At 53.6% G+C, this 25,690-nt stretch overlaps 1 protein-coding gene across 7 annotated transcripts; it reads left to right on the forward strand.

Moving 5' to 3' along the window:
• The first annotated feature begins 1,504 nt into the window (after positions 1 to 1,504).
• Positions 1,505 to 23,827, forward strand: TYK2 (tyrosine kinase 2). Of its 7 annotated transcripts, none has more exons than XM_030879649.3 (25): positions 1,505 to 1,593; positions 2,987 to 3,092; positions 3,409 to 3,624; positions 6,590 to 6,713; positions 6,831 to 6,978; positions 7,297 to 7,460; positions 10,369 to 10,735; positions 11,323 to 11,532; positions 11,653 to 11,810; positions 14,351 to 14,459; positions 14,554 to 14,743; positions 14,831 to 14,934; positions 15,030 to 15,212; positions 15,301 to 15,388; positions 16,332 to 16,459; positions 17,348 to 17,483; positions 17,566 to 17,720; positions 18,441 to 18,591; positions 19,055 to 19,161; positions 19,393 to 19,585; positions 19,961 to 20,079; positions 20,452 to 20,624; positions 20,845 to 20,962; positions 21,925 to 22,035; positions 22,119 to 23,827. In XM_030879649.3, the coding sequence occupies exons 3-25, from the start codon at positions 3,429 to 3,431 to the stop codon at positions 22,251 to 22,253; spliced, it is 3,567 nt and encodes a 1,188-aa protein (XP_030735509.1). In that variant the 5' UTR covers positions 1,505 to 1,593; positions 2,987 to 3,092; positions 3,409 to 3,428; the 3' UTR covers positions 22,254 to 23,827. The 7 variants fall into 7 exon arrangements, with proteins under 7 accessions (XP_030735509.1, XP_030735511.1, XP_060153120.1 ...); XM_030879651.3 differs by having other exon boundaries at positions 2,987 to 3,051; XM_060297137.2 differs by having other exon boundaries at positions 19,064 to 19,161; positions 22,119 to 23,826.
• Positions 23,828 to 25,690: the final 1,863 nt, after the last annotated feature.

Here is a 25,690-nt window from a genome sequence, read left to right on the forward strand (position 1 = left end):
TAAAAACTGTCGACTGAAAAAAAACAAAAGCATGACCTAAAAGTTGAGAGTTATATTTTATTCAGCAGACAAAACTGAGAATTAAGTCTGGGACACAGCATCTCAGATAACTCTGAGAGATTGCTCTGAAGAGGCAAGTGGGGATCCAGGATATACAGGAGTTTTTGCATCAAAGACCAGGTAGTCGGAACATCGAAAGATTATTGTTAATTAAAGAAAACCAGCTATCTCAAGTTAAGGAATTTAGTACTTTTCTATGTATGGGAAGATGCAAGAGTCTGGGCTCACTGAAGTCGTTCCTTTGATAGGCACCTCAGCTATCTAGGGCCAGTATCCTGGGCTTTCTCATCCGGAGTCTCCTCAGGGTGCATCATTGCGGGGGTTGGGGGGTGTGGTGTGCTGTGGCTGATGGCTTGATGCTGGGCATCTTCTTTCTATCCTGAGTTCCCTCCAGGGTCACCATCTGGGGGGCTGTAATGTGACGGCTTGATGGCTACAACATCCTTTGTTTATTGATATGGCAGGCAATATTTTTCATTCACAGAACAGTAAGGAAGACTTTATTCAGGACTATTGTGATAGGCGGATTGCAAAAGGGGAGAGCATTGGGCTCAACTCTGAATGCAGCAAAGACAGCTGGGGACTGACAGCCAGAGCAGAGTGGTGAGGTCCATGGAGACATTGAGGGTAGGGGGATTCTTGCTAAAGAGAGTCCAAGGATGTATACATCAATGGTGGGGAATGAGAAACTTGATCAGATATCAAGGGTTGGGGGATGACTTAGAAGGATTCTTTGCTTAGACTGTACTGTGCAGGCCAAAGACAGGACTGTTGCCAAGGTTGAGGAGTAGTCGAGAAGAAGGTTCAGAAGACTACAGTTTGGTCAAGGAGAGAGTCTGTCACCTCTCTGGACCTCAGTTTCTTTCTCTGAGAAATGGGGATAACAGTCCCCAGAGGAACTCCTGCTAGCATCAAATGAGATAACGCGTGGAAAAGGCTCAGCGCATAGCCTTTTCTGTAAAATGACAGCGACCTACTGTGTAGGCATCAGAACTCGGATCAGGTGGGACGTCCAAGCTGCTACCTTGAGAGCAAGGGGCCCTCGGAAGACAGGGCTACAGGTGATCAGAAAAGGGATGTGAGCTGGTGGGCCGGAAATGCCTCCCTTAGAGGAAGGGGGTCTCAGGCCGCCAAGCAGGGCTGGCCAGGCAGACAGGGACGAAAGGCAGGACAGATGTACGGCCATATGGCAGGGGAGTTGGAGGACTGAAAGACTGCCGAGCTGAGGACCTGGGCTTGCACCAAGTTCAGGTACGGAAGCCTGACTTAGGCCCACCGCCCGCGTGGGTAATGGAAGCAGCCTTGCCCCGGCAAGACCTCACACTCCCGCCCGCTGCTGAGCAAAGCATGAAGCCCGCACCAATGGGAGCGCCGCCGTAGCAGCGGGGGGGGCGGAGCAGAGCGGCCGCCAATGAGTGTGCCCGTTTCAGGCAGCCAATGGGAGGCGGTGTCCCAGCGGCGATCAAGCGGCGGCTGACCCTGGCTGCTGGGCGGGGCGGGGTCCTAGGTTCGAGCCGGAGTTCCCCGGAAAGGGTGAGTCTGGAGCGGGGGCGGGAGGGGGCGCGCCCGGGAGGTCATCAAGAAGGATGCGGCTGGCGGGACGGCCCTTTGCAGGAGGTGGGTAGAAGCCCCCACACTGCCTTGGGACTGATTGATGCCCGGTGGGTACACGTCGCGGTTCCCGCCCCTGCCAGAAGGGTTTGGAGATTTCTGTTGGGGGGCGGGGGCTGCGGACCTCACCCAGACCTCATCTTCAAAGCTGGGTCTGGGCCCAATGGGGACGAGGAGGGAGGAGATGGGCACCTGCAAAACCCCATCCCCAAGATCTTATCTCGAATGTTAATAAGATAATAATAGCGAACATTTATCAAGCACTTATTGCACGCCAGGCCCGGTGCGGAGCCCTTTCCCTGTCTCACCTCACTGAATCCTCCCATCAACCCTATGAGAGAGACTGTTTTATGCCCATTTTCTAAATGAGGAAACAGATTCAGAGAGGAGTTGATTCTCGACGACTCCGACATTGTGCTATTACAACCTTCTCTTTTCCCCCATCACTGTCTTAAACCAGTAACATCGGTCGAATCGCTGACAGCCCCTCCCTGCAAATACTGGAGGCCTCAGGAGGCCTGAGCCCTGGGCCTGGCTCTCGAAAAGTTCCAGATTGTTGGGGAAAGAGCTGAACACAGCCCCTTCTCCGCTCAGGGAGCCAGCAGGGACTGGGGTCGCTGGTGGGGGTGGATGCGGTATGCAGGAATCTCGGCTTGAAAGAGAAAAAGGATTATGATGATAAAACCAATAATGACTTCATTCTTGTTTTTATCATATTTGTTATTTTTTCATGCCTGTATCAAGGTACTGAACATGTGACATGCAGAATTGTGTTGAAACATCACAACCTAATTGATCTACAACTCTAGTTTTTTTTAAAAAAAAGGATGTAGAAAAAATAACCGTAATATAATAATCTGTTTTAGTTACACAATATAAAAAACATGTAAAGTGTAGCAGCAGTAATCAAAATATGAGATGGAGGAGAATGAAAAGTATAATGTTTACCAGTCCTATTGAAGTGAAGGTGTTATTAGCTTAAAATAGGGTGTTACAAGTGTGAGGTATGTTATGTAAGGCTCATAAAATGTCTTAAACTTGTAACATTAAACTTAGGGTAACCACAAAGGAAAAATCTTATAGTAATTACATCCAAACACAAAGAAAGACAGCAGGATAAGAAACAAGGAACAATGCATGTACAAAACAACGAGAAGACGACAAAATGGCAATAGTAAGTCCGTACCTATCTGTGATATGGTGACAGTGGTGCGTAATTCACTTACAACTCTAGTTTAAAAGTTAAAGAAAAAAGAATGTAGAAACTTCACAACCATCTCTTCATGGCAACACTCTCAGCATCTCCATTTTACAGATGGGGAAACTGAGGCCCAGCATGGCTAAGTGACTCATCTGAGTTGACACAGGATTCACCCCCAGGTCTGTCTGGCCACCCCTGTCTTCCTGGTTATTTTGGAAAGGTGGGTTCAGAGCAGATTTAAAAAAAAAAATTTATTGGACAGAGCAGATTTTTATATTGGTGAATTTGTCCAATAAAGGGGTTTGGTGGTGTTATTGTTCATGACTGATCTGGTAGGTGGGGACACATACCCCAACTCCATCAAACGGTTGTGGAAACTGGGGCTCAGGAAGGGGAATTGGGTGTCTAAGTTTGCACAGCGAGCAGGGGTCCAGAATCTTCCCCCCAAGCCTCAGTCTGGATGGTTGGAAGGTTGAGGTGCTCAAAGGGGCCTCCAGGCTGAGGCCTGGGGCTGACAGGATGTTGTTCCTTCCCAGGCAAGCCAGCTGTCAAGAGCATGCCTCTGTGCCAATGGGGGGCCACCACCAGGGGCAGAAAGCCCGATGGGGATGGAGCTCAGCCCATGGCCACCAGAGGAGGCCTGAAGGTGCTTCTGCACTGGGCCGGCCCCGGTGGCGGGGAGCCCTGGGTCACCTTCAGCGAGGCCACACTGACTGCCGAGGAGGTCTGCCTCCACATTGCACACAAAGTCGGTGAGTCCCGGGCATCAGCCCCATGGTGGGGTGGAGGTGCTGGCAGCCGCCGGGCCTCATCCATCCAATCGTCTGCCCATTCATTCAGAGGACATTGAGTGAGCACCTAGTGTGTGCCAGCCCCCAGTTACTACATTTGTAGAGCTGATATTCTAATAGGGATCAACAAGAAACACAATCAATAAGAAAACTGTATAGGAGGCCAGAGATCATGGTAAAATATTTAAAACTTGGGGAGATAAGGGACTGAGCCACGGGTATATCTTGGGGAAGATGGCGCCAGGCAGTGGGAACAGCAAGTGCAAAGGCCCTGAGGTGGGAACTTGCCAGCAACAGTGAGGAGGCAGGTGTGGCTGTAGCCAAGTGAGTGAAGGGGAGACAGGAATAGGTGAGGGCAAGCAGGTGATGGCACAGGTTGTACAGGGCCTCTTGGGCCTCAGGGAGGACTTTGGATTTTACTCCAAGTGAGGTGGGAGCCACAGAGGACTGTGAGTGAAGAAGGAACGTAATTGGACGCAAGTGTCACAGATGATCTCTGGCTGCTGTAGGGGGAGCAGACTGTGGCGGGCGAGGGCGGGAGTAAAGTAGGAGGTTATGGGGCAGAAGTCAGCCAGGTTCAGATCTTACAGTGTTTTAAACCCCAGAGGGAGGAGTTTAGGGCTTAAAGCTTTCCCCAGGAACAGTAGTGAAGCATGGAATGGTTGAGAGAGCCTGCAGCACACGTGCCTGAAAGTTAGTTTCTCCTGCCGGAGGGGGAGAAGGTCTCTCCAAGGGGACTTTGCTTACATGCCCTTTCCTCCAGGACGTCCTTTCAAACCCCCTGTCCCACAACTGGATGGGGGCCTTCTGGTAGATTTCTATAACACCTTGTACTTTCCCATCAATGGCAGATTCTTAAAGAAGTACTGGTTTTCTGGGTGGTGTGAAACGTGCCTGGCCAAGGACCCAGAGAACCTGATCTTTTTGAGGAAGCAAAAGATCTTAAGAATAACTGGAGCATAGTTTTCAAGAATTTGGAAGGGGAAGTAGGAATTGAAAGCAGAGCATAATTGTCTGAGTCCAGGTCATGGTTATTCAGTGCTGAGGGGGTTGGGCTTTCTCAGGGGGCAAAGGGGAGCGATGGAAGTTTTAAGCCAGAGAGTGAAACAGATTGGTTCTTTAGGAAGTTGTCTCATAGGGAGGCATGCTCTTTCTTTGGGGGGCAGTATACTTGGATGCAATGATTCTTTTCTTTTCTTTTTTTTTTTTTTTTTTGGCCGTGCCATGTGGCTTGTGGAATCTTAGTTCCCTGACTAGGGATTGAATCCAGGCCCTCGGCAGTGAAAGCACCAAGTACTAACCACTGGACCACCAGGGAATTCCCGGATGCAATGAGTTTGGAGAGCAATTTGGCATCGTCTAACATGGTTGAAATGTACATCCCCTGAGGGCACACAGTTCCACTTCTAGATGTGCACTCTACAGACACTCAGCTCATGTGTTCCAGGAGATGTACGTGGGAAAGTTCAGAGTGGCTTCATTTATCTTAGTGAAAATAGGAGACCATCTCAAAGTCTGTGTATAGGAGAATGCACAAATCAGTTTCAATATGGTTGAACACTGGAATACTATACAGCCAGGAAAAAGGAATTTAACCAAAGTTACATATATCACATGTGAAGCTTAAAACCTATCGTAGCATGAAAAAGCAAATTGCAGGACGCCTATGGTATAATACCGCATTTGAATTTATAACATTCAAAGATGATAGAGAATATGAAAATGATAAACTCTAGTTCAGGAGTATAGTTACCTCTTTGTGGGAGGGGAGAGGAGGTGGATGTAGGTGGGGGCTTCAGTTGTACTTGCCAGGTTTTATTCTTTTTCTCGTGGCTGGTACTTAGGTGATTATAAATTATTCTGAAGGACTTCCCTGGTGGTCCAGTGAGTAAGACTCTGTGCTCCCAATGCAGGGGGCCTGGGTTTGATCCCTGGTCGGGGAACTAGATCCTGCATGCATGCTGCAACTAAGGAGTCTGCATGCCACAACTAAAGATCCCTCATGCCGCAACTAAGACCCGGCGCAGCCAAAACAAAGAAAGAAAGAAAGAAAAAAAAATTTTAATTAAAAATAAATAAATACTTCTGAACTATTTTAGATACAATTTTTAAGTGATGTGTATAAAAAATAGATGCTTGGGCAGCCAGTGTGGGGAATGACAGTAAGTTTGGAGGCTGAACTAGGGCTGAGTTTTGGATTTGAAGGAAGTGGGTAGATCCCAGAGAGATGGAGGATGCCGAAAGTACAGGACTTGTGACCAATCTGATGTGGAGGGGGTGGGACGAGTTGAGGACAAGGATGAAGTCCGGCAGAGAGGGGGCAGGTTTGGGGACCTCAGATGAGATCTATTTGGAACAAGGCACATCTCAGGGGGCCCGAGATGTCTAGAGGAAGACAGCCAAGGGGTAGTTGGATATTTCTCTGGGTCTGGAGTTCAGAGAGAGACCAGGCAAAGTGCCAGCAGTCTGTAGAGCTGTGTTAGTCAGTCTATGATAGGTTTTGCTGTAGTAACAAGCAGCCCCCCCAATTCTACTGGGTTAAGACAATGAAAATTTACATAAAATCTAATGCAGGTCAGATGGTTCCCCTCTATCTTATAGCTTCACCACTAGGCATAAGGGGTTTCCAACATCCCTGGGGCAGCGAAGATGGCAGGAAAGTTTATTTCTAGGCCTGGAAAAATGTACTCCCTTATGCCCACATCCCACTGGCCAAAAACCAGCCCAATGTCTCCATCCTAGCTGCAAGGGAGGCTGGGAAATGTAGTTTTCCTGTGAGGCCATAGGATGGTTTACATATTGCATTGTCCTCTGTTGGCAAGGCAGGAGGCCCAGGGAGGGATTGTGAAGGGAGACAGTGGGTCTGGGGGTCCACAGGGCTAACGGCAGCAGGCATTGACTCCTGACTCATTTCTCCCCTGTCCAGGCATCACTCCACCCTGCTTCAATCTTTTTGCCCTCTTCGATGTCCAGGCCCAGGTCTGGCTGCCTCCAAACCACGTCCTGGATATGTCCAGAGACTCGAGCCTGATGCTGTACTTCCGCATGAGGTGGGTGAAGTCCCCTTGGAAGGCTTTCGTTCTGTCCCCTCCCTCCCCTGTCCCCACCTTCCTGGACCTGGTCTGAATCTGTGCTAAACCCCAGCTGCGCCCCCTCCCTTCCTGCAGGTTTTATTTCCGGAACTGGCATGGCATGCATCCCCAGGAGCCGGCTGTGTACCGCTGCGGTCCCCCAGGGTCCGAGCCTTCCTCAGAACAGGCCGAGCAGGGGGTGCAACTCCTGGACCCCGCCTCCTTTGAGTACCTCTTTGAGCAGGTGTGAGCAGGGCTGGGGAGGTGAGACTATTTGTGAGGGAGGTTGCAAATGAGGAGTCCTCACTTCCCTCCCAATTTGCTGTAGCTAGTAGGTTTCAACTCATGCCATCTGGGATCCTTTGGCTGCCTGAACCAAAGGGTTTTGAGACTCTTAGGGTTGTAGGGGTAAGTGCTGTGATTGATTAGTGATGTCTGCCACAGGCATAGGGTTGGGCAGAGGAGGCATACATGCGGGGTCCTTCCCTTCCCCAAAGTGACCAGAAGCTGGGGAGTGAACAGGTTCTCATGCCTCCCTTTCTGCCTGATTCCCCATCCCCAGGGCAAGCATGAGTTCATAAATGACGTGGCATCGCTCTGGGAGCTGTCAAGCGAGGAGGAGATCCACCACTTTCAGAACGAGAGCCTGGGCATGGCCTTTTTGCACCTCTGCCACCTCGCTCTCTGCCATGGTGTCCCCCTTGAGAAGGTGGCCAAGAAGATCAGGTATTGAGAATGAGGCGGGAACACTGCATAGGTGGGTGGACATGCCCAGGCATCTGGTGGCCAGGGTAGACCTTGCATACTGTCATGCCTTCATTCATTCAACAAACATTTATTGACTGCCTACTGTATGCTTGTACTAGTTTTTTTTTCTTCCAGCCGTGCTGAGCGTCTTGTAGGATCTTAGTTCCCTGACCAGGGATTGAACCCAGGGCCCTGGCAGTGAAAGCACTGAGTCCTAACCACTGGACCGCCAGGGAAGTCCCTGGTACTAGTTTTGGGTGTTCTGGACACAACAGTCAATAGGACAGACAAAAATCCCTGCCCTCCTGGAGGTCACATCTGATGAAGGAGACAGGCAATAAACAAAATACAAAAATAAAATGTATAGCGTTTTAGACAATGATAAGTGCAATGGGGAAAAATTAAGCAGGAACAGAGGAAGAAGGGGTGTGTCAGGGAATGGGGGGCGTACAATTTAAAACTGGGTCATCATAAGAACCTACTGTATAAAAAATAAATAAATTAAAAAAAAAACCTGGGTCATCAGGGAATTCCTCACTGAGAAGGTGACATTCAAATTCAAAAATCTGAAGGAAGTGAAGGAGGGAGCCAGGTGGGTATTTGGGAGAAGAGAATTCTCCACAGAGGGATCAGCCAGTGCAAAGGCCCTAAGATTGTACCATGCTTGATATGTGGTGGAGGAAGTGTGGCTGGAGCAGGGTGAGCTTGGAGGACTCCCTAGAATTCAAGGGAAAAAAGGAGGCAGGAGTCTGGAGAGCTGCTAGCCTCCACTGCAGTGAGGGCTGGGGCAATCAGGGCACACTGCCTGGAGGAGGCAGCAAGAGAAATGGGTCTTTCAGGACCTGCATTTCTTTTTTGGCCGCGCCACACAGCTTATGGGATCTTAGTTCCCCAACCAGGGATTGAACCCACGCCGAGTCGTAACCACTGGACCGCCAGGGAATTTCCCAGGACTTGCAGTTCTTAAAGCACATATTTTTCAATCCCCGTCGTGTTATCACTGGAGGACTAGGGCTGTGACAGTGAAGCCCAGGACGCTGGGAAGCCCAGAAGAGGGACCCTATCCAGCCTGGAGATCAGAGCATGCTCCTGGGGGGAGGTGATTTCTGCTAAGACCTGAAGGTTCAGTTGGCTTTATCCAGATGTGGATTGCTTTGGCCAAGCATTCGAGGGAGAGGGAACAGCATATACAAAGGCCCAGAGGCAGGAGGTGGTAAAGGCCTAGTTTCCAGGGGAACTGAACTCGGAATGTGATTGCCCAAATGCAGGAGACGGCCAGGCACTAGTCAGGGAACCTTTTTCCCTGAGAGCTCTAGGGAGCCCTGGAAAGCTTGGAAGTGGGGGCAGAAGGCAGCTAGAACCTTGACCTTTAGGATCTTTGTATTCAAAGGTTGGAAGAGGTGGCTTGGGACATGGAGGATGAGGCTTCAAATCTCATCTAAGTGGGCTATGCTGGTGCGCAAGTGCAGGGCAGGAGAAGGGGTGAAGGGTATGGCTTTGTGAGGAGCAGAGGGCCTTCCCAGAGCTGTGCCTTTTATTGATAATCATATTAATGATCAAAACAATAGCGACTTCTCCAATAATAATAATAGCCAACACTCACATAGTCCTTATTTTATGCCAATCAATAGTCCTGATTCTCTCATCAGCCCTAGAAGTGGGCACTGTTTGATCCCATTTTACAGATGAAAAGACAGAGCCCTTTAGAGCGTAAGGAAGTTGCCCAAGAGCTGGGATTTCCGACCTATAGTCTCCTCCAAAGTCCTGGGCCCTGGGCCCAGGCACCACCTGGCCTCCCTGTGCTGGCCCTTTATAGCATTCTCTGTCCACCTTCATGACAGCCTGCCTGTTTTTTTATTGTTTTTGGGTTTTTTTCAGTTTTAATATTTTTTATTTTTATGTTTTAAATTTTTGGCCGCACTGGGTCTTCGTTGCTGCGTGCGGGCTTTCTCTAGTTGTGGCGAGCGGGGGCTACTCTTTGGTGAGGTGTGCGGGCTTCTCATTGTGGTGGCTTCTCTTGTTGCAGAGCACGGTCTCTAGGCTCGTGCGCTTCAGTACTTGTGGTGCATGGGCTCAGTAGTTGTGGCTCGCGGGCTCTAGAGCACAGGCTCAGTAGTTGTGGCGCAAAGGCTTAGTTACTCCGAGGCATGTGGGATCTTCCCGGACCAGAGCTCGAACCCGTGTCCCCTGCATTGGCAGGCGGATTCTTAACCACTGCGATACCAGGGAAGCCCCCCCTAATATTTTTTAAATTGAAATATAGCTGATTTACAATGTTGTGTTAATTTCTGCTATACAGCAAAGTGATTCAGTTATACATATATATACATTCTTGTTTTTTTCATCCTCTTTTCCATTATGGTTTATCATAGGATATTGAATACAGTTCTCTGTGCTATACAGTAGGACCTTGTTGTTTATCCATTCTATGCATAAAAGCTTACATCTGCTAACCCCAGCTTCCCACTCCATCTGTCCCCCAACCTCCTCCCCGTTGGCAACTAGAGTCTATTTTCTATGTCTGTGATTCTGTTTCTGTTTTGTAGATAGGTTCATTGTGTCATATTTTAGATTCCACATATAAGTGATATCATATGATATTTGTCTTTCTCCTCCTGACTTACTTCACTCAGTATGACAATCTCTAGTTGCATCCATGTTGCTGCAGATGGCATTGTTTCATTCTTTTTAATGGTTGAGTAGTATTCCATTGTATATAAGTACCGCATCTTTATCCATTCATCTGTTGATGGCCATGTAGGTTGCAGCCTGTCTGTTTTCTAGACGAGGCAGCTGAGGTTCAGAGAGATGAAGCCACTTGCCCCACGTCACCCAGCTAGGCCTGCAATCCCGGCCCCTGACTGGCCCCTCCTGGTCGTCCCCACAGCTTCAAGGACTGCATCCCACGCTCCTTCCAGCGGCAGATCCGGCAGCACAATGCTCTGACGCAGCTGCGCCTGCGGAGCATCTTCCGCAAGTTCCTGCGGGCCTTCCAGCCGGGCTGCCTCTCCCAGCAGGTTGTCATGGTGAAGTACCTGGCCACACTCGAGCGGCTGGCGCCCCGCTTCGGCACAGAGCGCGTGCCCGTGTGCCACCTGGAGCTACTGGCCCAGGCCGAGGGGGAGCCCTGCTACATCCGGGATGGCGGACAGGCCCCTCCCGACCCCGGACCCGAGTCTGCTGCAGGACCCCCCACCCACGAGGTGCTGGTGTCGGGCACCGACGGCATCCAGTGGCGGCTGGTACAGGCAGAGGTGAGTGGGGCGCCTCTTCCATCTAGTAGTCCAGGGCAGCTGGGGGTGGCGCGCCCTTGCTCAGCCTTGGCCTTGGCCTCCGAAGGTGGTTTTCCCCCACGTGCCTCTGGGGTGTGTCAGTCTGTGCCTGGGAGTCTGTTCCTTTTTTTTGTTTTGTTTTGGTTTTTTGTTTTGTTTTTTTTGGTCACGCGGCATGGCATGTGGGATCTTAATTCCCCGAGCAGGGATCGAACCCGTGCCCCTTGCATTGGAAGAGTGGAGTCTTAACCACTGGACCGCCAGAGAAGTCCCTGGGGGTCTGTTTCTTGGGGAGTGTCCTCTGTCTGCCTGCCCCCCTGGGGACCTGATTTCTGGGGTCTGGCATCTGGGGCCGAGAGGGTGAGGAACCTCCATTCTACTCTCCCCGAAGTTCCAGTTTCTGGCATGTGTATCTCTCTGGGTGGGTCTCCTGTCCAGCCTGTGACACTGGGGTTGATGGGGGGGTTGCCTGGTCCCTCCAGCTCCCGCCTCTCCCCCGGGGAAAAGTGCAGTGGGACTAAACAGGCACTGCCCTGCTCCATTCACCTGCCCCACGTGCTGGTTTCCAGACTGCCAGTGATGGTGGTGGTGGTGGCGGCAGAAGGATGCCCCATGCTGGCCCATCTGGGAAGAAAGCCAAGGCCCAGGAGGTGGGCAATCAGCCAGTGTACAGACCTCAGGAGGCCCCATGGGCCTACTTCTGCGACTTCCAGGACATCACCCACGTGGTGCTGAAAGAACGCCGCGTCAGCATTCACTGTCAGGACAACAAGTGCCTGGTGGGGCCCGGGACGGGGGGCCGGGCTGGCCGTGGGGGGAGGGTTGGGGGACGGTGGGAGCCTCTGGCCTGTGACATCTGCCTGATGTTGTCCTCCCCACCACCACCCCCTCGCCTGCAGGAGTTGACCCTGCCTTCCCGGGCTGCGGCCCTGTCCTTGGTGTCACTGGTGGATGGCTACTTCCGCCTGACGGCCGACTCGAGCCACTACCTATGCCATGAGGTGGCGCCTCCGCGTCTGGTGATGAGTATCCAGGACGGTATCCACGGACCCCTGCTGTGAGTGCCGGGGAAGGGCGGGCGGGCTGCGTGGTGGTGACTGAACTGGGCATGAGCTCTAGGGACTGTGGGGTTTGAATGAGGTGTGTGCATGTCGGTGTCTTAGTGTGTGCATGTGTGTCTTAGGGTGTGAAGGCCTGTGTGTTCACCCATGTATATGAGTGCACATGTGTGTGCAAGCATCCATGTCTCAGTGTGTGTGTGCCTGTGTGTGCATGTGAGTGTGCATGCACGTGTGCGGGAGCATTCGTGTCTAGTGTGCACACGCGTGTCTGTGTGTGCGTGCATGTACACATGCAAGGATTTGCTCATACAGCATTGTGCATGCGTTCACGTCGGTGGGTGCTCACGTGGGTGCATGTGTGCACCCAGGGGTTATGGGGGGAGAACGGGCACCTGTCACGGCATGGACGGTGTGTCACGCTGAGAGTGCCTGGGTTTGGGACTGTCACCACGCATCTCTGGATGTTTAACAGCCCATTTGGCACGCAGCTGTGTCACTACTCTGGGGAGTGTGTCTTGTTTGGTTTTGTTGTTGTTGGTTTGGCCGCGCCACGGGGCATGCGGGATCTTAGTTCCCCGGCCAGGGATGGAACCCATGCCCCCTGCAGTGGAATCGCAGAGTCTTAACCACTGGACCACCAGGGAAGTCCTCCAACTGCGTTTTAAATTGTCAGTGTGTGTTTTTGCACGTGACAGGACGGGTGAGTTTTGCTGGGCTATGCGTTGTCCAAACGCTGGTGGCTGTTCAGATATACGTGTGGGTGTTTACACCCCTGCAGGCATGTGTCTGTCCTGGTACTTGTGGATCACTGTCTGAGCGCTCCTGCTTGGACGTGTGGGGCTGAGAATGTGAAGTGTCAGGGCTTATGTGGTCATCAGGTGTGTGTGGCCATCCTGTATGCTGCCGGGTTGGGGTTTGTGACCATCAGCTCATCTGCTCATTGGCCCTGTGCCTGGGTATCTCCTGTCCTATCTGTGACACTTGGACTGGCCCCTAGGTCAGTCTAAGAGGTCTCACCCTTCCAAGCCTAGTCTCTACACCAGAGGAGGGTGAAGTGGTCGTTTCGCCTCTCAAGGGCTGTGGCTGTACGGGCCACATGGGCCATGTGGCCTATGGGCCATGTCAGCGTGTGTCTTAGTCCATTCGCGCTGCTCTAACAGAATGCCAATGACTGGGTGGCTTAGAAACCACAGACACTTACTTCTCACAGTTCTGCAGGCTAGAAGTCCAAATTCAAGGTGCTCGCAGATCCAGTGTCTGGTGAGAGCCCCACCTCCTGTTACATAACCAAAGTTCAGTCTTCTGGCTGTGTCCTCATATGGTGGAAGGGGTGAGCAAGATCTCTGGGGTCCATTTTATTTTTGTATTTATTTATTTAAATTAATATATTTACTTAATTTATTTTTTGGCTGTGTTGAGTCTTCATTGCGGTGCCCTGGCTTTTCACTGTGGTGGCTTCTCTTGTTGCAGAGCGTGGGCTCTAGGCACACGGGCTTCAGTAGTTGTGGCACTCAGGCTTTAGTAGTTGTGGCTCACAGGCTGTAGAGCGCAGGCTCAGTAGTTGTGCTACACGGGCTTCGTTGTTCCGCGGCATGTGGGATCTGCCTGGATCAGGGCTCGAACCCGTGTCCGCTGCATTGGCAGGCGGATTCTTTTTTTTTTTTTTTGGGCAGGCGGATTCTTAACCACTGCGCCACCAGGGGAGTCCCTGGGGTCCATTTTATAAGTCACTAATCCTATTCGTGACGGCTCCACCCTCATGACTTAATCACCTACCCAAGACCCACCTCCTAAGGCCATCGCCGTTGTCGGGGGTTAGGGCTTCAACATAGGAATTTTGGGGGGACACAGACATTCAGTCTATGGTACCACATATGTAACTGTCAGAGTCTGTGTGGCTGTGTCACCTTGTAGTACCTGTTTGTGCTTATGACAGTTGTCCCCTCTGGGTCTGGGATGCCAGTGCCCCTGTGCTGTTATGTTACACAGCGGCTGTGTCTGCGATCTTTCATACTTTTTTTTTCTTTTTTTTTTTCGGCCGCACTGTGCGGCATGCGGGTCTTAGTTCCCCAACCAGGGATTGAACCTGCGCCCCCTGCAGCGGAAGCGTGGTCTTAACCACTGGACTGCCAGGGAAGTCCTCTGTCTGTGATCTTTTCCTTTCGGTGTGTGACAGACTGCATTGTGCGTCACCCTGGGAGTGGCAGTGTCTATGGCTGGGTGTGTGCCGTGTGTGTGTGTGTGTGTGTGTGTGTGTGTGTGTGTGTGTGATCTTGTCGGCCACGGTGTCCACAGTTGTTACACACGAGCATGTGCCTGTTCCGGTACCTGTGTCTGTGTGTGTTTTCATGCATGGGACAGGGTTACCTGCGTGTGTGTGTTCAGACACGGTGTCACCACATAAGGTGTGTCTGACATTTATCCCAGCTGGAGTGTGCCCTGCTGGGCAGGTTTTGTGTGTCCTTGTTGCCAGGTGTGGGTCCAGCAGTGCTCCCAGGTGCCCTGATGGTGTCCCTTTGTGCCCCCACCCGCCCAGGGAACCATTTGTGCTGGCCAGGCTGCAGCCCGAGGACGGCCTTTACCTCATCCACTGGAGCACCAGCCACCTCCACCGCCTTATCCTCACGGTGGCCCAGCGTGACCAGGTGGGCCTGGGGCGGGGGTCCTGGGCTGGGGCTGGGCGTGCTCCCTGCCTGGACCCCTGCTCACCGCCCTCACCCCTGCTGCCACCTGCTCCAGGCACCCGGCGTGAAGGGCTTGCACCTACGGAAGTTCCCCATCGAGTTGCAGGCTGGGACTGTCACGCTGGAGGGCTGGGACCGGTCCTTCCCCAGCGTGCGCGAGCTGCGGGTTGCCCTGCAGGGCTGCTCCCTGCGGGCCGGCGACGACTGCTTTTCCCTGCGCCACTGCTGCCTGCCACGGCCAGGAGGTACCAAGATGGGGGTGCCACAGGGCTCGGGTTGGGGGGGGTCCTCTTCCCTCCGTGCCGACTTTCAGGGACTGCTTCCATCCCCAGAGATCTCCAACCTCATCGTCACACGGGGACCTCGGGCCAGCAGCAGGCCACTCAACCTCAGCCATCTCAGCTTCCACCAGATCCGCCAGGAAGACATCACCCAGGTGCGTGGCGCGGGGGTGGCCCCTGCGGGCGCGGGACACCAGGAAGGCAGCCTGGAGCCGTTGTCATGGAGATCTTCCACACCATGTCCCCCCAGCTGTCCCACTTGGGCCAGGGCACGAGGACCAATGTGTATGAGGGCCTCTTGCGAGTGGGGGGCGGAGGCCCTGAAGAGGACAAGGTGGATGGCGGGGACCCCCCCATGCCCGGGGCGGGCTGTGAACAGGAGCTGCGAGTGGTACTCAAGGTGCTGGATCCCAGTCACCATGACGTCGCCCTGGTGAGTGAGCGTGGCCAGGGGATGGGGGGCAGGGTGAAGAGGGTCAGGGTCAGGGCCTGCAGCCCCCTAACCTGCCCTGTCCCCACAGGCCTTCTACGAGACAGCCAGCCTCATGAGCCAGGTCTCCCACGTGCACCTGGTCTTCGTGCACGGCATCTACGTGCACGGCTCCGAGAGTGAGTGGGCCCTGCCCCACCCCCGACATACACACACACCCCACCCCACTCTGCCCCATTTACAGCCCGACCCCACTTACACTCTTGACCTGCATCCTTATCCCTGACTGCACACTGACCTTTGACCTCCACCGCACCCCTGAACGTACCCCAGCCTGTGCCCATCGACTCTCATCTCCAGCCTAAACCCTGTCCGCACCATGACCCTTAGCAGCTCCCTGATCCCTGGCTACGCCCCAACCGTCTACCTGCACCCCGACTCCAGACTGCATCCCTAGCTCCATCTACCACCCAAACACCTCTACAATCCAGCCCCTGTGTATCCTCTGACCCCCTCGATACTGTGACAGCATGCAGACCCCAGCCTTGTTGGCCACCTCGATCCTCCCAGACCTCAGCCCCTGCTTCTCCCCCCGCTCTCCCGCTACTCTGTGCGCACCTCCTTGTACAGGGTGCCCACGGCCGCCCCCAGACCCGCCGACCTCAGCACCACGTGTCCGTCTCTCCTGCTTTCCCCGCAACGCTGGCCTACGTGCCGAGCCTGCGCACCTCTCACTGCACAGGCACCCCCAGCCCTGTGGGATCCCAACCTCCAGCTCCACTTCCTCCACTGGTCTGCACCCTCCCCCCGGTTCCCCAGTCCCGTCCTGACCTTTGTCACTCACTCGCAGCCTCCTCTCTACCCCAGCCCCACCCTGGACCCAAATGCCAGCATTCAGCTTGGCCTCACCCTGCACCCACCTCCGCCGGCCCTCAGTACTGCATGCCTCCTCTCCCCAGAGTCGCTTCCGAGCCCACCCCCACACCCTTGCCCGACACCTTCCCCACCTACAATCTCAGCCGCACCCCCCACCCCCCACCCCCACCCCCACCCCCCGTCCTGCTCCTGGCGCCCTGGAGGGTAAGCTGGTGGGCAGCACCTGCAGTGGCTGGGCCTTTGCAGATATCATGGTGACGGAGTACGTGGAGCACGGGCCCCTGGACGTGTGGCTGCGGCGGGAGAGGGGCCGCGTGCCCCTGGCCTGGAAGCTCACAGTGGCCCAGCAGCTGGCCAGCGCCCTCAGCTACCTGGTGCGTGGTCTGCAGGCGGGGCCTGCGCGGGTGGGGAGGGCCAGGGCAGCTCCCACGTTGCGTATGGAGGCCTGAACGCACCCATCCATGCACTGGATCTTCCCATGAACCTCCTCTGCTCACGCACCCCTGTGGCTCCCATCTCTCCCCACCTCCTCCACTTGGTGTCCAAGGCCCTGTGGCAGTCGCCTCTGTCCCTCTTGCCATTTGTTCCCCAGCCCTTCCCGGTCCAGTCACCCCAGTTTCCAGAACACCCCCTGTGTGCCAGGCTCTGTCCTAGGCCCTGGGGACCCAACAGAGAACAAAACAGACAGAAGTTTCTGTCCTTGGGGAGCTGGCATTTTAGTTGGGAGGGACAAGCGAGAAATAATAATTCGTACATTACATTACATAGTACGCCAGAAAGTAGCAAGAACTGTGGGCAGAAAAGCAGAGGTGGAGAGGAGGATTTGATACAGTTTGGGGAAGGGGTGATGTCTTAAACAGGTGGGTTGGGGAAGGCCTCACTAAGGTGACCTGGAGGTGACATGGGGTGAGGGGAGAGGTGGGTAGTTGTGAGTGTATCTGGGAGAAGTGCATTCCAGACAGAGGGGACAGCCAGTGCAAAGGCCCTGGGGAAGGAGCATGCCTGCCATGGGTTTGAGGACCACAGTAGGGTCCTCTGGCCTTTTGTCCCTGGCTGAGAGCCTTGGCCACCAGCACTGGGAAAACAGGAAGGACCCACTGGAGACCCAGTGCTGCCTTGTCACTATGACAATGGACTGGCATCTCCATAACGACCATGATTGTCTTTTTCACTTGGGCTGTCCCTGGGGGGACCATGTGGGATGGGGTAGGGGTGGGGTCTATAGCCCCCAGTGGCCACGCCCCCTTTCCCCCCTACCCCAGGAAGACAAGAGCCTGGTTCACAGCAACGTGTGTGGCCGGAACATCCTCCTGGCACGGCTGGGGCTGGCGGAGGGCACCAGCCCCTTCATCAAGCTGAGTGACCCCGGTGTGGGCCTGAGCGTCCTCTCCAGGGAGGGTGAGGACGCAGGCAGGGCTGGGCACAGGGGCGGGCTTCCCCCACTCCTTTTACCTTGCTGACCTCTGACTCTGGCCCCCAGAACGGGTGGAGCGGATCCCCTGGACAGCCCCTGAGTGCCTGTCCGGTGGAGCCAACAGCCTAAGCACTGCAGCCGACAAGTGGGGCTTTGGTGCCACCCTCCTGGAGATCTGCTTCGATGGGGAGGCCCCCCTGCAGGGCCGCAGCCCCTCTGAGGTATGTCCAGGGGACCCCTGGGCCCTTCGCACAAAGAGGGCTGGCACCGCCAAGGAGTCCAGAGGGTACATTCAGGGTCCAGAGCTGCCTCCCCTCTGGCTGTGCAGCCTCATCTCTCTGGGGCTCCATCAGGTCATCTGTCAGTTGCAGTGAACTGCAGTCCCAACCTCATAAGGTCGTTATGGCACAAAGCAAATAGATCACATGCTTTAGGCAGAGTGACCAGGGCATCAAGGGGGAGGCACAGGCTGTCGGGAGGAAGGGGACCCAGAGGATGGCCCTGACCCAGCTGAGGGATGGGGCAGGGCTTCCCAGAGGAGGTTTTAATCTAAGTGCAGAAATATCAGTGTCCCGGGCTAGGAAGAGCAGCCTAGGTGGTGGACACAGCCTTTGCAAAGGCCGGGAGGCTTTGGGGCATTCAGGGAGCTGCAGTATGCAAAAGCGTTCTGGGAGCAGAGGTGGGTGGAAGGCAGGGCAGGAAGGGCCAAGTGTGAGATGCTCCAGCACAGCACAGCCTGCTCTCCTTGGGTTCCAATCCTGACCCTGCGGTGGTGGGCAAGTCTGCATCCCATTGCCCAGGCTCAGTGGCCTCATCTGTAAAATGGGAATGACAAGAACGAGGACCTGGCTGGTCTAGCCCTGCTCTGGGGGCTTGACTCTGCCTCTTGGGGAAGGGGACTGAGGGTGTACACTGACTCCTTCCGGTCCCCTCTCCAACAGAAAGAGCGCTTCTACCAGAAGCAGCAGAAGCTGCCTGAGCCCTCGTGCCCAGAGTTGGCCATACTCACCAGCCAGTGCCTGACCTATGAGCCAGCCCAGCGGCCATCCTTCCGCACCATCCTGCGTGACCTCACTCAGCTGCAGCCCCAAAGTGAGCATCACTCCAGGGCGGGGACCCTGGAGGGGGGGAGGGGCTGGGATCCCTGCTGACTCAGGCATGGTGCACCCAAGTCTCTGTACGGTGGCTTAGGGTGTGTGCCGGTTTCTAATTCACTTAAGTAAGGGGGAGGGGAAGCCCCAAGCTCTCCTTTCTGTTTTGCTTGGGGAGAGCCACGGCTTCTTTGGATGAATTAGACCCTGGCAAATTTTTTGGTTATTAATGAAAAGTTTGTGCCCTTTACCCAATCTCAGAACATCCCAGGCGTTGGTTATGGTGCAGCCAGCTCTGTGTTTTGGACAATAAGAGGAATTTTCCAGCCCTTGCAAAAAAAAAAAAAAAAACAGTTTGCTTATCTCTGGGATCGGATGCTGGGGATAGCAGTAGCTGGCTTTCTGTGTCCCCAAGTGTGGACGCTTTTGGAGAAAGGGCTGTGTTCCAGACTCACCCACTGTAGCTCTTCCAGATCTCGTTGATGTCTTGTCTGTGAACCTGGACTCACCGGCGTCAGATCCTACGGTTTTCCACAAGCGCTATTTGAAAAAGATCAGGGATCTGGGTGAGGTAAGGGCGAGGCCTGGAGGACCGGCGGCGGGGCATGGGCTGCTCCAAGGCCCTGGCCTTAGAGACTCTCAGCTTCAAGGGAGGCCCCGGGGAATTGAAAGGGAGGCCTCAGCCCCAAGGGGACCCATCCACATGGAGTAGGTGGGGCCTTGGATTTTCCAAACAAACCTGCCTGGAGGTGGGGCCTGGGGAGCTGGGGGTGGGGCTGACGCTCCTGCACGCTCCGGCCAGGGTCACTTCGGAAAGGTCAGCCTGTACTGCTACGATCCAACTAATGACGGCACTGGTGAGATGGTGGCCGTGAAGGCCCTCAAGGCAGGCTGCGGTCCCCAGCTCCGTACAGGCTGGAGGCGAGAGATCGAAATCTTGCGCACACTCTACCACCAGCACATTGTCAAGTACAAGGGCTGCTGCGAGGACCAAGGTGGGCGGGGCCTAGAGATGTAACAGGGCGGGGCTATGGCTTGGGTGTGGCTTGGTGGGCGGGGCCATCAGGACCTGGCCAATTAGAGCCTCTCGGCCCCAGGCTGGAAGATGCAGTTTGCAGACACCAAGGTGGGCGAGGCCCGGCTGCCTCCTTTCCATCCTTAGGTGCTCTGCTGGGGCCAGGATGGGTGGGAGCCACCGTCAGCTCCCTTGCCTGTGGACGGGTTCAGGATGGGTCCGCCCCACCTGAGGACTGGTCCTAGTGTGGATGGATCTTGGTTTTCCCTCCCCACCTTGGGATAGGGGGTGCAGGGTGGGCAGCCTGTGGTCCAGGTCTCTACCACCCTTACGGGCCGCTCCTCTCCGGTGTCAGGCGAGAAGTCGGTACAGCTGGTCATGGAGTACGTGCCCCTGGGCAGCCTCCGAGACTACTTGCCTCGGCACAATGTCGGGCTGGCCCAGCTGCTGCTCTTCTCCCAGCAGATCTGCGAGGTGGGCCTGCCTGCCCCTGCTCCCAGAACCTGCCCCCTTCTTTGGCTTGGCCTGAGCTCCCTATCTCCCCCGCCAACTCCGCTGGGCCTGCTCTCCTCCATCCTTGTCCATTCAGCAGATCACCTGGCCACACCCCCACTGGCCCAGGCCCCCACCCCCCTCCCAATTCTCCCGCCCCCTGCCCCGGGGGAGCCCCCCATGTGGCTCCACCCCTGCTGTCTGGCTCTGCTCCTTTTCTCTCTGGCCCCAGCTGCCATCCTGCCCGTTCTTGCGCCTGGTCCCCGCCAACTTGACTGTCCCCTAGCCATCCTGGTCACTGCTTCTCAGGCCCGGTCCTGCCCCCGCGCTGATCCTGACTTGCCCCACCCCCAGGGTATGGCCTACCTGCACGCGCAGCACTACGTGCACCGAGACCTGGCCGCACGCAACGTGCTGCTGGACAACAACAGGCTGGTCAAGATTGGGGACTTCGGTCTCGCCAAGGCCGTGCCCGAAGGCCATGAGTACTACTGTGTGCGCGAGGATGGGGACAGTCCTGTGTTCTGGTAACCAGCGGGACCCAGCCGGAGGGAGGGGTGCCAGGGTCACCTGGAGCAGACAGGGTGGAGGAGATGGATTCCGGGGTCTCAGACGACAGGGCCTGGGTCAAGTGACACTGCCCCCCCTCTTAAGGGTGGGGCCCTAACTGGGACCACAGGGCTCCTAAGCCTCAGGTAAGGACTCCAGCTCGGTCTGGCCCAAGGCCTGAGTGCCCTCTCTCCCCAGGTATGCCCCGGAGTGCCTGAAGGAGTGTAAGTTCTACTATGCATCCGATGTCTGGTCCTTTGGGGTCACCATGTATGAGCTGCTGACCTACTGTGACTCCACCCAGAGCCCCCCCTCGGTGAGCGCCAGGCCCGCACCCCGACCCCATCCTAGAGGAGTTAGCGAGGCATGCATTCAGTTCCCAGCTCCCCCACCCTAGCAAGGACTTAACCTACCTGAGCCTCACAGTCGCATTCTGTAAAGTGGGCCAGTTACACTGCAGAGGGCTTGGATTGTGACCGAAACCCACTCAGATAGGAACGGCTTATTCTGCCATTTGCAAACCCTAAGGGGACAGTGGGAACATGGCTTGATCTAGACCTTCAAATGCCATCAGGAATCCCATTTTCTCCATCTCTCAGCTGATTTCCATGGTAGCATTTTGGTTTTTTTGCCGTGCCACGCGGCATGTGGGATCTTAGTTCCCCCATCAGGGATCAAACCTGTGCCTCCTGCAGTGGAAGCACCGAGTCTTAACCACTGGTAGCATTTCTTAAGCAAGCCTTCCCTTTGTTGTGGCAACAGTGGACCCAGCTGAGGGGAGGAGGGTCTTTCTCTTTCCAGCATAATTCAGGACTCTCTGATTGGCCCAGCTTGACTCACGTGCCCTCCAGGGAGCCACTCACTGTGTAGTCCTTGGCTGAGGGGAGGAGCCTAGAGTATGTTAGGGGTTTATTCCCAAAGCCAATCAGAGTGTCTTTATAGGAAAATTTTTTTAAAAAATTAAAAAAATTAAAAGATTTTTCTGAACAGGCAAAAACAACTTGCTGAGGCTTAATAATAATAGCAAGCACCTAATTCAGACTTACTCTATGAATATTAGTTTATCTAAGTTTCACAATAACCCCAGGTGGTAGATGTTATCACCCATTTTACAGATGAGAGAACTGAGGCCCAGAGAGGCGAAGTCATAAGACCAGTGTTATGCAGCTGAGAAGTGGTAGAGATGGCATTAGAACTCCTGCCGTCCGGCTTCAGACTCTTGACCTCTATCTAGGCAGCCCCGCCTCTTAAAAAGAGCTTGTCCTGTTTCTTCTGTAGAAATTCATCGAGCTCATAGGCCTCACCCAGGGGCAGATGACAGTGCTGAGGCTCACTGAGCTACTGGAACGAGGGGAGAGGCTGCCACAGCCAGAGAAATGTCCTTGTGAGGTGAGACCCTCCCTTTTCCCCCTGCCCCCACCATCGGACCAGGGAGAGAGCAGAGATCACAGCCTCAGTTTTTCCTTCCCCAGATCTATTGCCTCATGAAGAACTGCTGGAAAGCAGAGGCCTCATTCCGCCCGACCTTCCAGAACCTCATACCCATCCTCAAAACGGTCCACGAGAAATACCAAGGCCAGGCAGCCTCAGTGTTCAGTGTCTGCTGAAGCCCGCCAGCAGCTCTGCTTGGGGGGATTGGAGCAGACGGTACCCACAGAGAGGGCCTCCTGCTTCCCACCCTAAGAGGAGCCCAAGAGGGGGTGGTCAGCCTCACTGACTCCCTGTGCCTTACTCCTGTCTGGATGCCCCACCCCTCTGAACTGACTTTCCTTGTCTTAGTCCGTTTGGGCTGCTACAACAAAACGCCACAGACTGGGTGGCTTATAAACAACAGAAATTTATTTGTCACAGTTCTGGAGGCTGGGAAGTCAAGATCAAGGCACCAGCATGGTTGAATTTTGGCAAAAGCCCTCTTACTGGTTCATACATAGCCTATGCCTTCTTACTATGTCCCCACAAGGTCCAAGGGGGCAAGGCATCTTTCTGGAGCCTCTTTTATAAGGGCACTAATCACATTCATGAGGGCTCCACCCTCATGACCTATGCACCTCCTAATACCATCACGTTGGGTGTTAGGATTTCAACATAGTGATTTTGAAGGGACAGAAACGTTCAAACCATAGAACCTTCCAAGATCATGAGCCTGACACAGGCTCCTGAGAGATCCAGGACAAGCAAGGAGCTAACCAGGCCCTTGAATCTGATCTTTTTATCTTCCCCCAGCTCCTGCCCTTGGAGCCCACTATCTCCCCTAACTGGTTAAAAACTCGTATTTCCTCTGCTAGAGGCATGGTCCTTGGGCCCTTCTTCAGCAAGTGTCCACTCTCCTGGGGACTGCAGCTAGAGCAAGACACTCATTGCAGAAGAAGTCAGATTCAACTATTGAACCTTTGCTTTGCTCACCTCTAAATCACCGGCCAGCAATTAGACCAATGCCTGGAACACAGAAGGCCCTCAAAATGTATGTTAAATATATCAACAAAGGACCTGGAGGACCACATGCCATGTAAATAAGATTGCCAGTTTCACCTTTTTCTCGCTGTGTGACCTCAGGCAAGTGGCTTCCCCTCTCTGGGCCTTAGCTTTCAACTATGAACTTGGGATGGTCATGCTTGCTGCCTTGTAGGACTAGTGTCAAGAGCTAATGAGGGCTTCCCTGGTGGTGCAGTGGTTAAGAATCTGCGTGCCAATGCAGGGGACACGGGTTTGATCCCTGGCCCGGGAAGATCACACATGCTGCAGAGCAACTAAGCCCATGCATCACAACTACTGAGCCTGCGCTCTAGAGGCTGTGTGCCACAACTACTGAAGCCTGCGCACCTAGAGCCCGTGCTCTGCAACAAGAGAAGCCACGACAATGAGAAGCCCACACATTGCAACAAAGAGTAGCCCCCGCTCGCTGCAACTAGAGAAAGCCCGCGCACAGCAACGAAGACCCAACACAGCCAAAAATAAAAACAAATAAATAATTTTTTTAAAAAAAGAGCTAATGAGGTCGTATCTGTCAAATGCTTAGCAGAGAGATATGCAAACAACTGCTCAATAAACATTTGATATTATTGTTAATCTGGTGTTTGCCAATGTGTTTCTGCTTAACAGGTATACTTGAGATGGGTCTGCCACATTGTGAAAGGCAGTTAGATTTCTTTCCCATGGGACTTCCTAAGACCCTGTGCATTGCAGCCCTCCTGACTGGTCAGTTTCACACTATTTTAGTGATATTTGCTTTTTATAACAGTTTTTAAAATTAAATATTCATTATAATTGTAAATCTTCCTTTTTTTTTTTTTTGATATTGCCATAGGCAGTGAAATGTTTCCCTCCTCTGTCCATCAGCCACCACTGTCACCTCCCCGGGAGACAACTAATGTTATCTGGTTTCCTCTTTTGGCTTCCAGAGACATTTTATCCAGATACAAGGAAATCTGTGCACATGTTACATTTCCCCATCTTTTGCAAAAATAGTGTGTGCTGCTATATAGAGCTCTAGCCTGTATCTTTTCTATTTTTTCCCCACATAATAGGCCTTGGAGGCAAACAGTGTTTTCTCTTTCTATTTTATGGTTGTGTTGTAGCTCATCATTCAAATGTCATCGGCATTTGTTCATGTAATCATTTCTAATCCTTTGCCATACCCTGGGCTGCTGCAGTGAGTAAGCATGTGTGCACATGGTTTCACCCACGTTCAAGGGTATCTGTAGGACAAATTCCCAATGGGAATAGCTGCACGATCTAACCTGGTAATTTGGAAAGTCATTGCCACTAGAATATATTTTGATAGGTGATAGGGCAAATCTCTCCTCATTCTTTTCTCAAAATTATCTTGGCTTGCTCTTAGGCAGATACTTTTTCTTTTTGCATTCTTTTTTATAAAAAATTATTTTCCGGGACTTCCCTGGTGGCACAGTGGTTAAGGCTCCACGCTCCCAGTGCAGGGGGCCCAGGTTCGATCCCTGTTTGGGGAACTAGATCCCACCCGCATGCCACAACTGAGAGTTTGCATGACACAACTAAGGAGCCAGCGAGCCGCAACTAAGGAGCCCTCCTGCTGCAACTGAGACCCAGTGCAACTAACTAAATAAATATTTTTTAAAAATTATTTTCCGTTATGGTTTATCACAGGATGTTGAATGTAGTTCCCTGTGCTATGCAGTAGGACCTTGTTCTCTCTGTTTTATTCGTTTTCTTTTTTCTTTTGTCATATCCATTACATGGAGATTTTTTTGCCCGTTTGGAAGTCTGGTATCTTCTGCCAGAGTTCAGTGGATGTTCTGTGAGAATCCTTGCACATGTCAATTTTTTTTTTTTTTTGGCCGTACTTTATGTGGGATCCTAGTTCCCCGATGGAACCCATGCCCCCTGCAGTGGAAGCGCGGAGTCTTAACCACTGGACCACATGGGAAGTCCCTGTAGATGTTTTTTTGTTTTTTGCTGTACTTGGGCCTCTCACTGTTGTGGCCTCTCCCGTTGCGGAGCACAGGCTCCGGACGCGCAGGCTCAGCGGCCACGGCTCACGGGCGCAGCCGCTCCGCGGCATGTGGGATCTTCCCAGACCGGGGCACGAACCCGTGTCCCCTGCATCGGCAGGCAGACTCTCAACCACTGCGCCACCAGGGAAGGCCCTTTGCCCATTTTTGAATTGGGTTTGTTGTTGAGTTGTAGGAATTCTTTATAATCTGGATATTAATACCTTATCAGATATATTATTTACAAATACTTTTGATTTGGGTTTTAGTTGCTCTCTGGGCACCATGTGCGAAACGGATTTTTGGGAGGCGGGGCAGGCGAGGAGAGACCTCATTGGGGAGGGTACTCCAGGTGAGAGAGGAGGGGGTGTGGCCTTAGGAATGGGGAGAGTGGATGAATGCTGAGTGCCATCAAGATCTTCAACAAGGTCCCTCTCTGGAGCTCAGGTCAGAGGCACAGGAGGCAGGTCAGAGGCCTGAGAGATGGAACTGATGGAGGTGGGAGTCCCCACCTGACCCCTCTCCCCGCCCCGCCAAGTCCCTACTGTTGGGGTAAAGAGACCAGCTACCTGGAGAAG

Source organism: Globicephala melas, chromosome 3, assembly GCF_963455315.2.
Source record: "Globicephala melas chromosome 3, mGloMel1.2, whole genome shotgun sequence".
In the NCBI taxonomy this organism is placed as follows: domain Eukaryota; kingdom Metazoa; phylum Chordata; class Mammalia; order Artiodactyla; family Delphinidae; genus Globicephala; species Globicephala melas.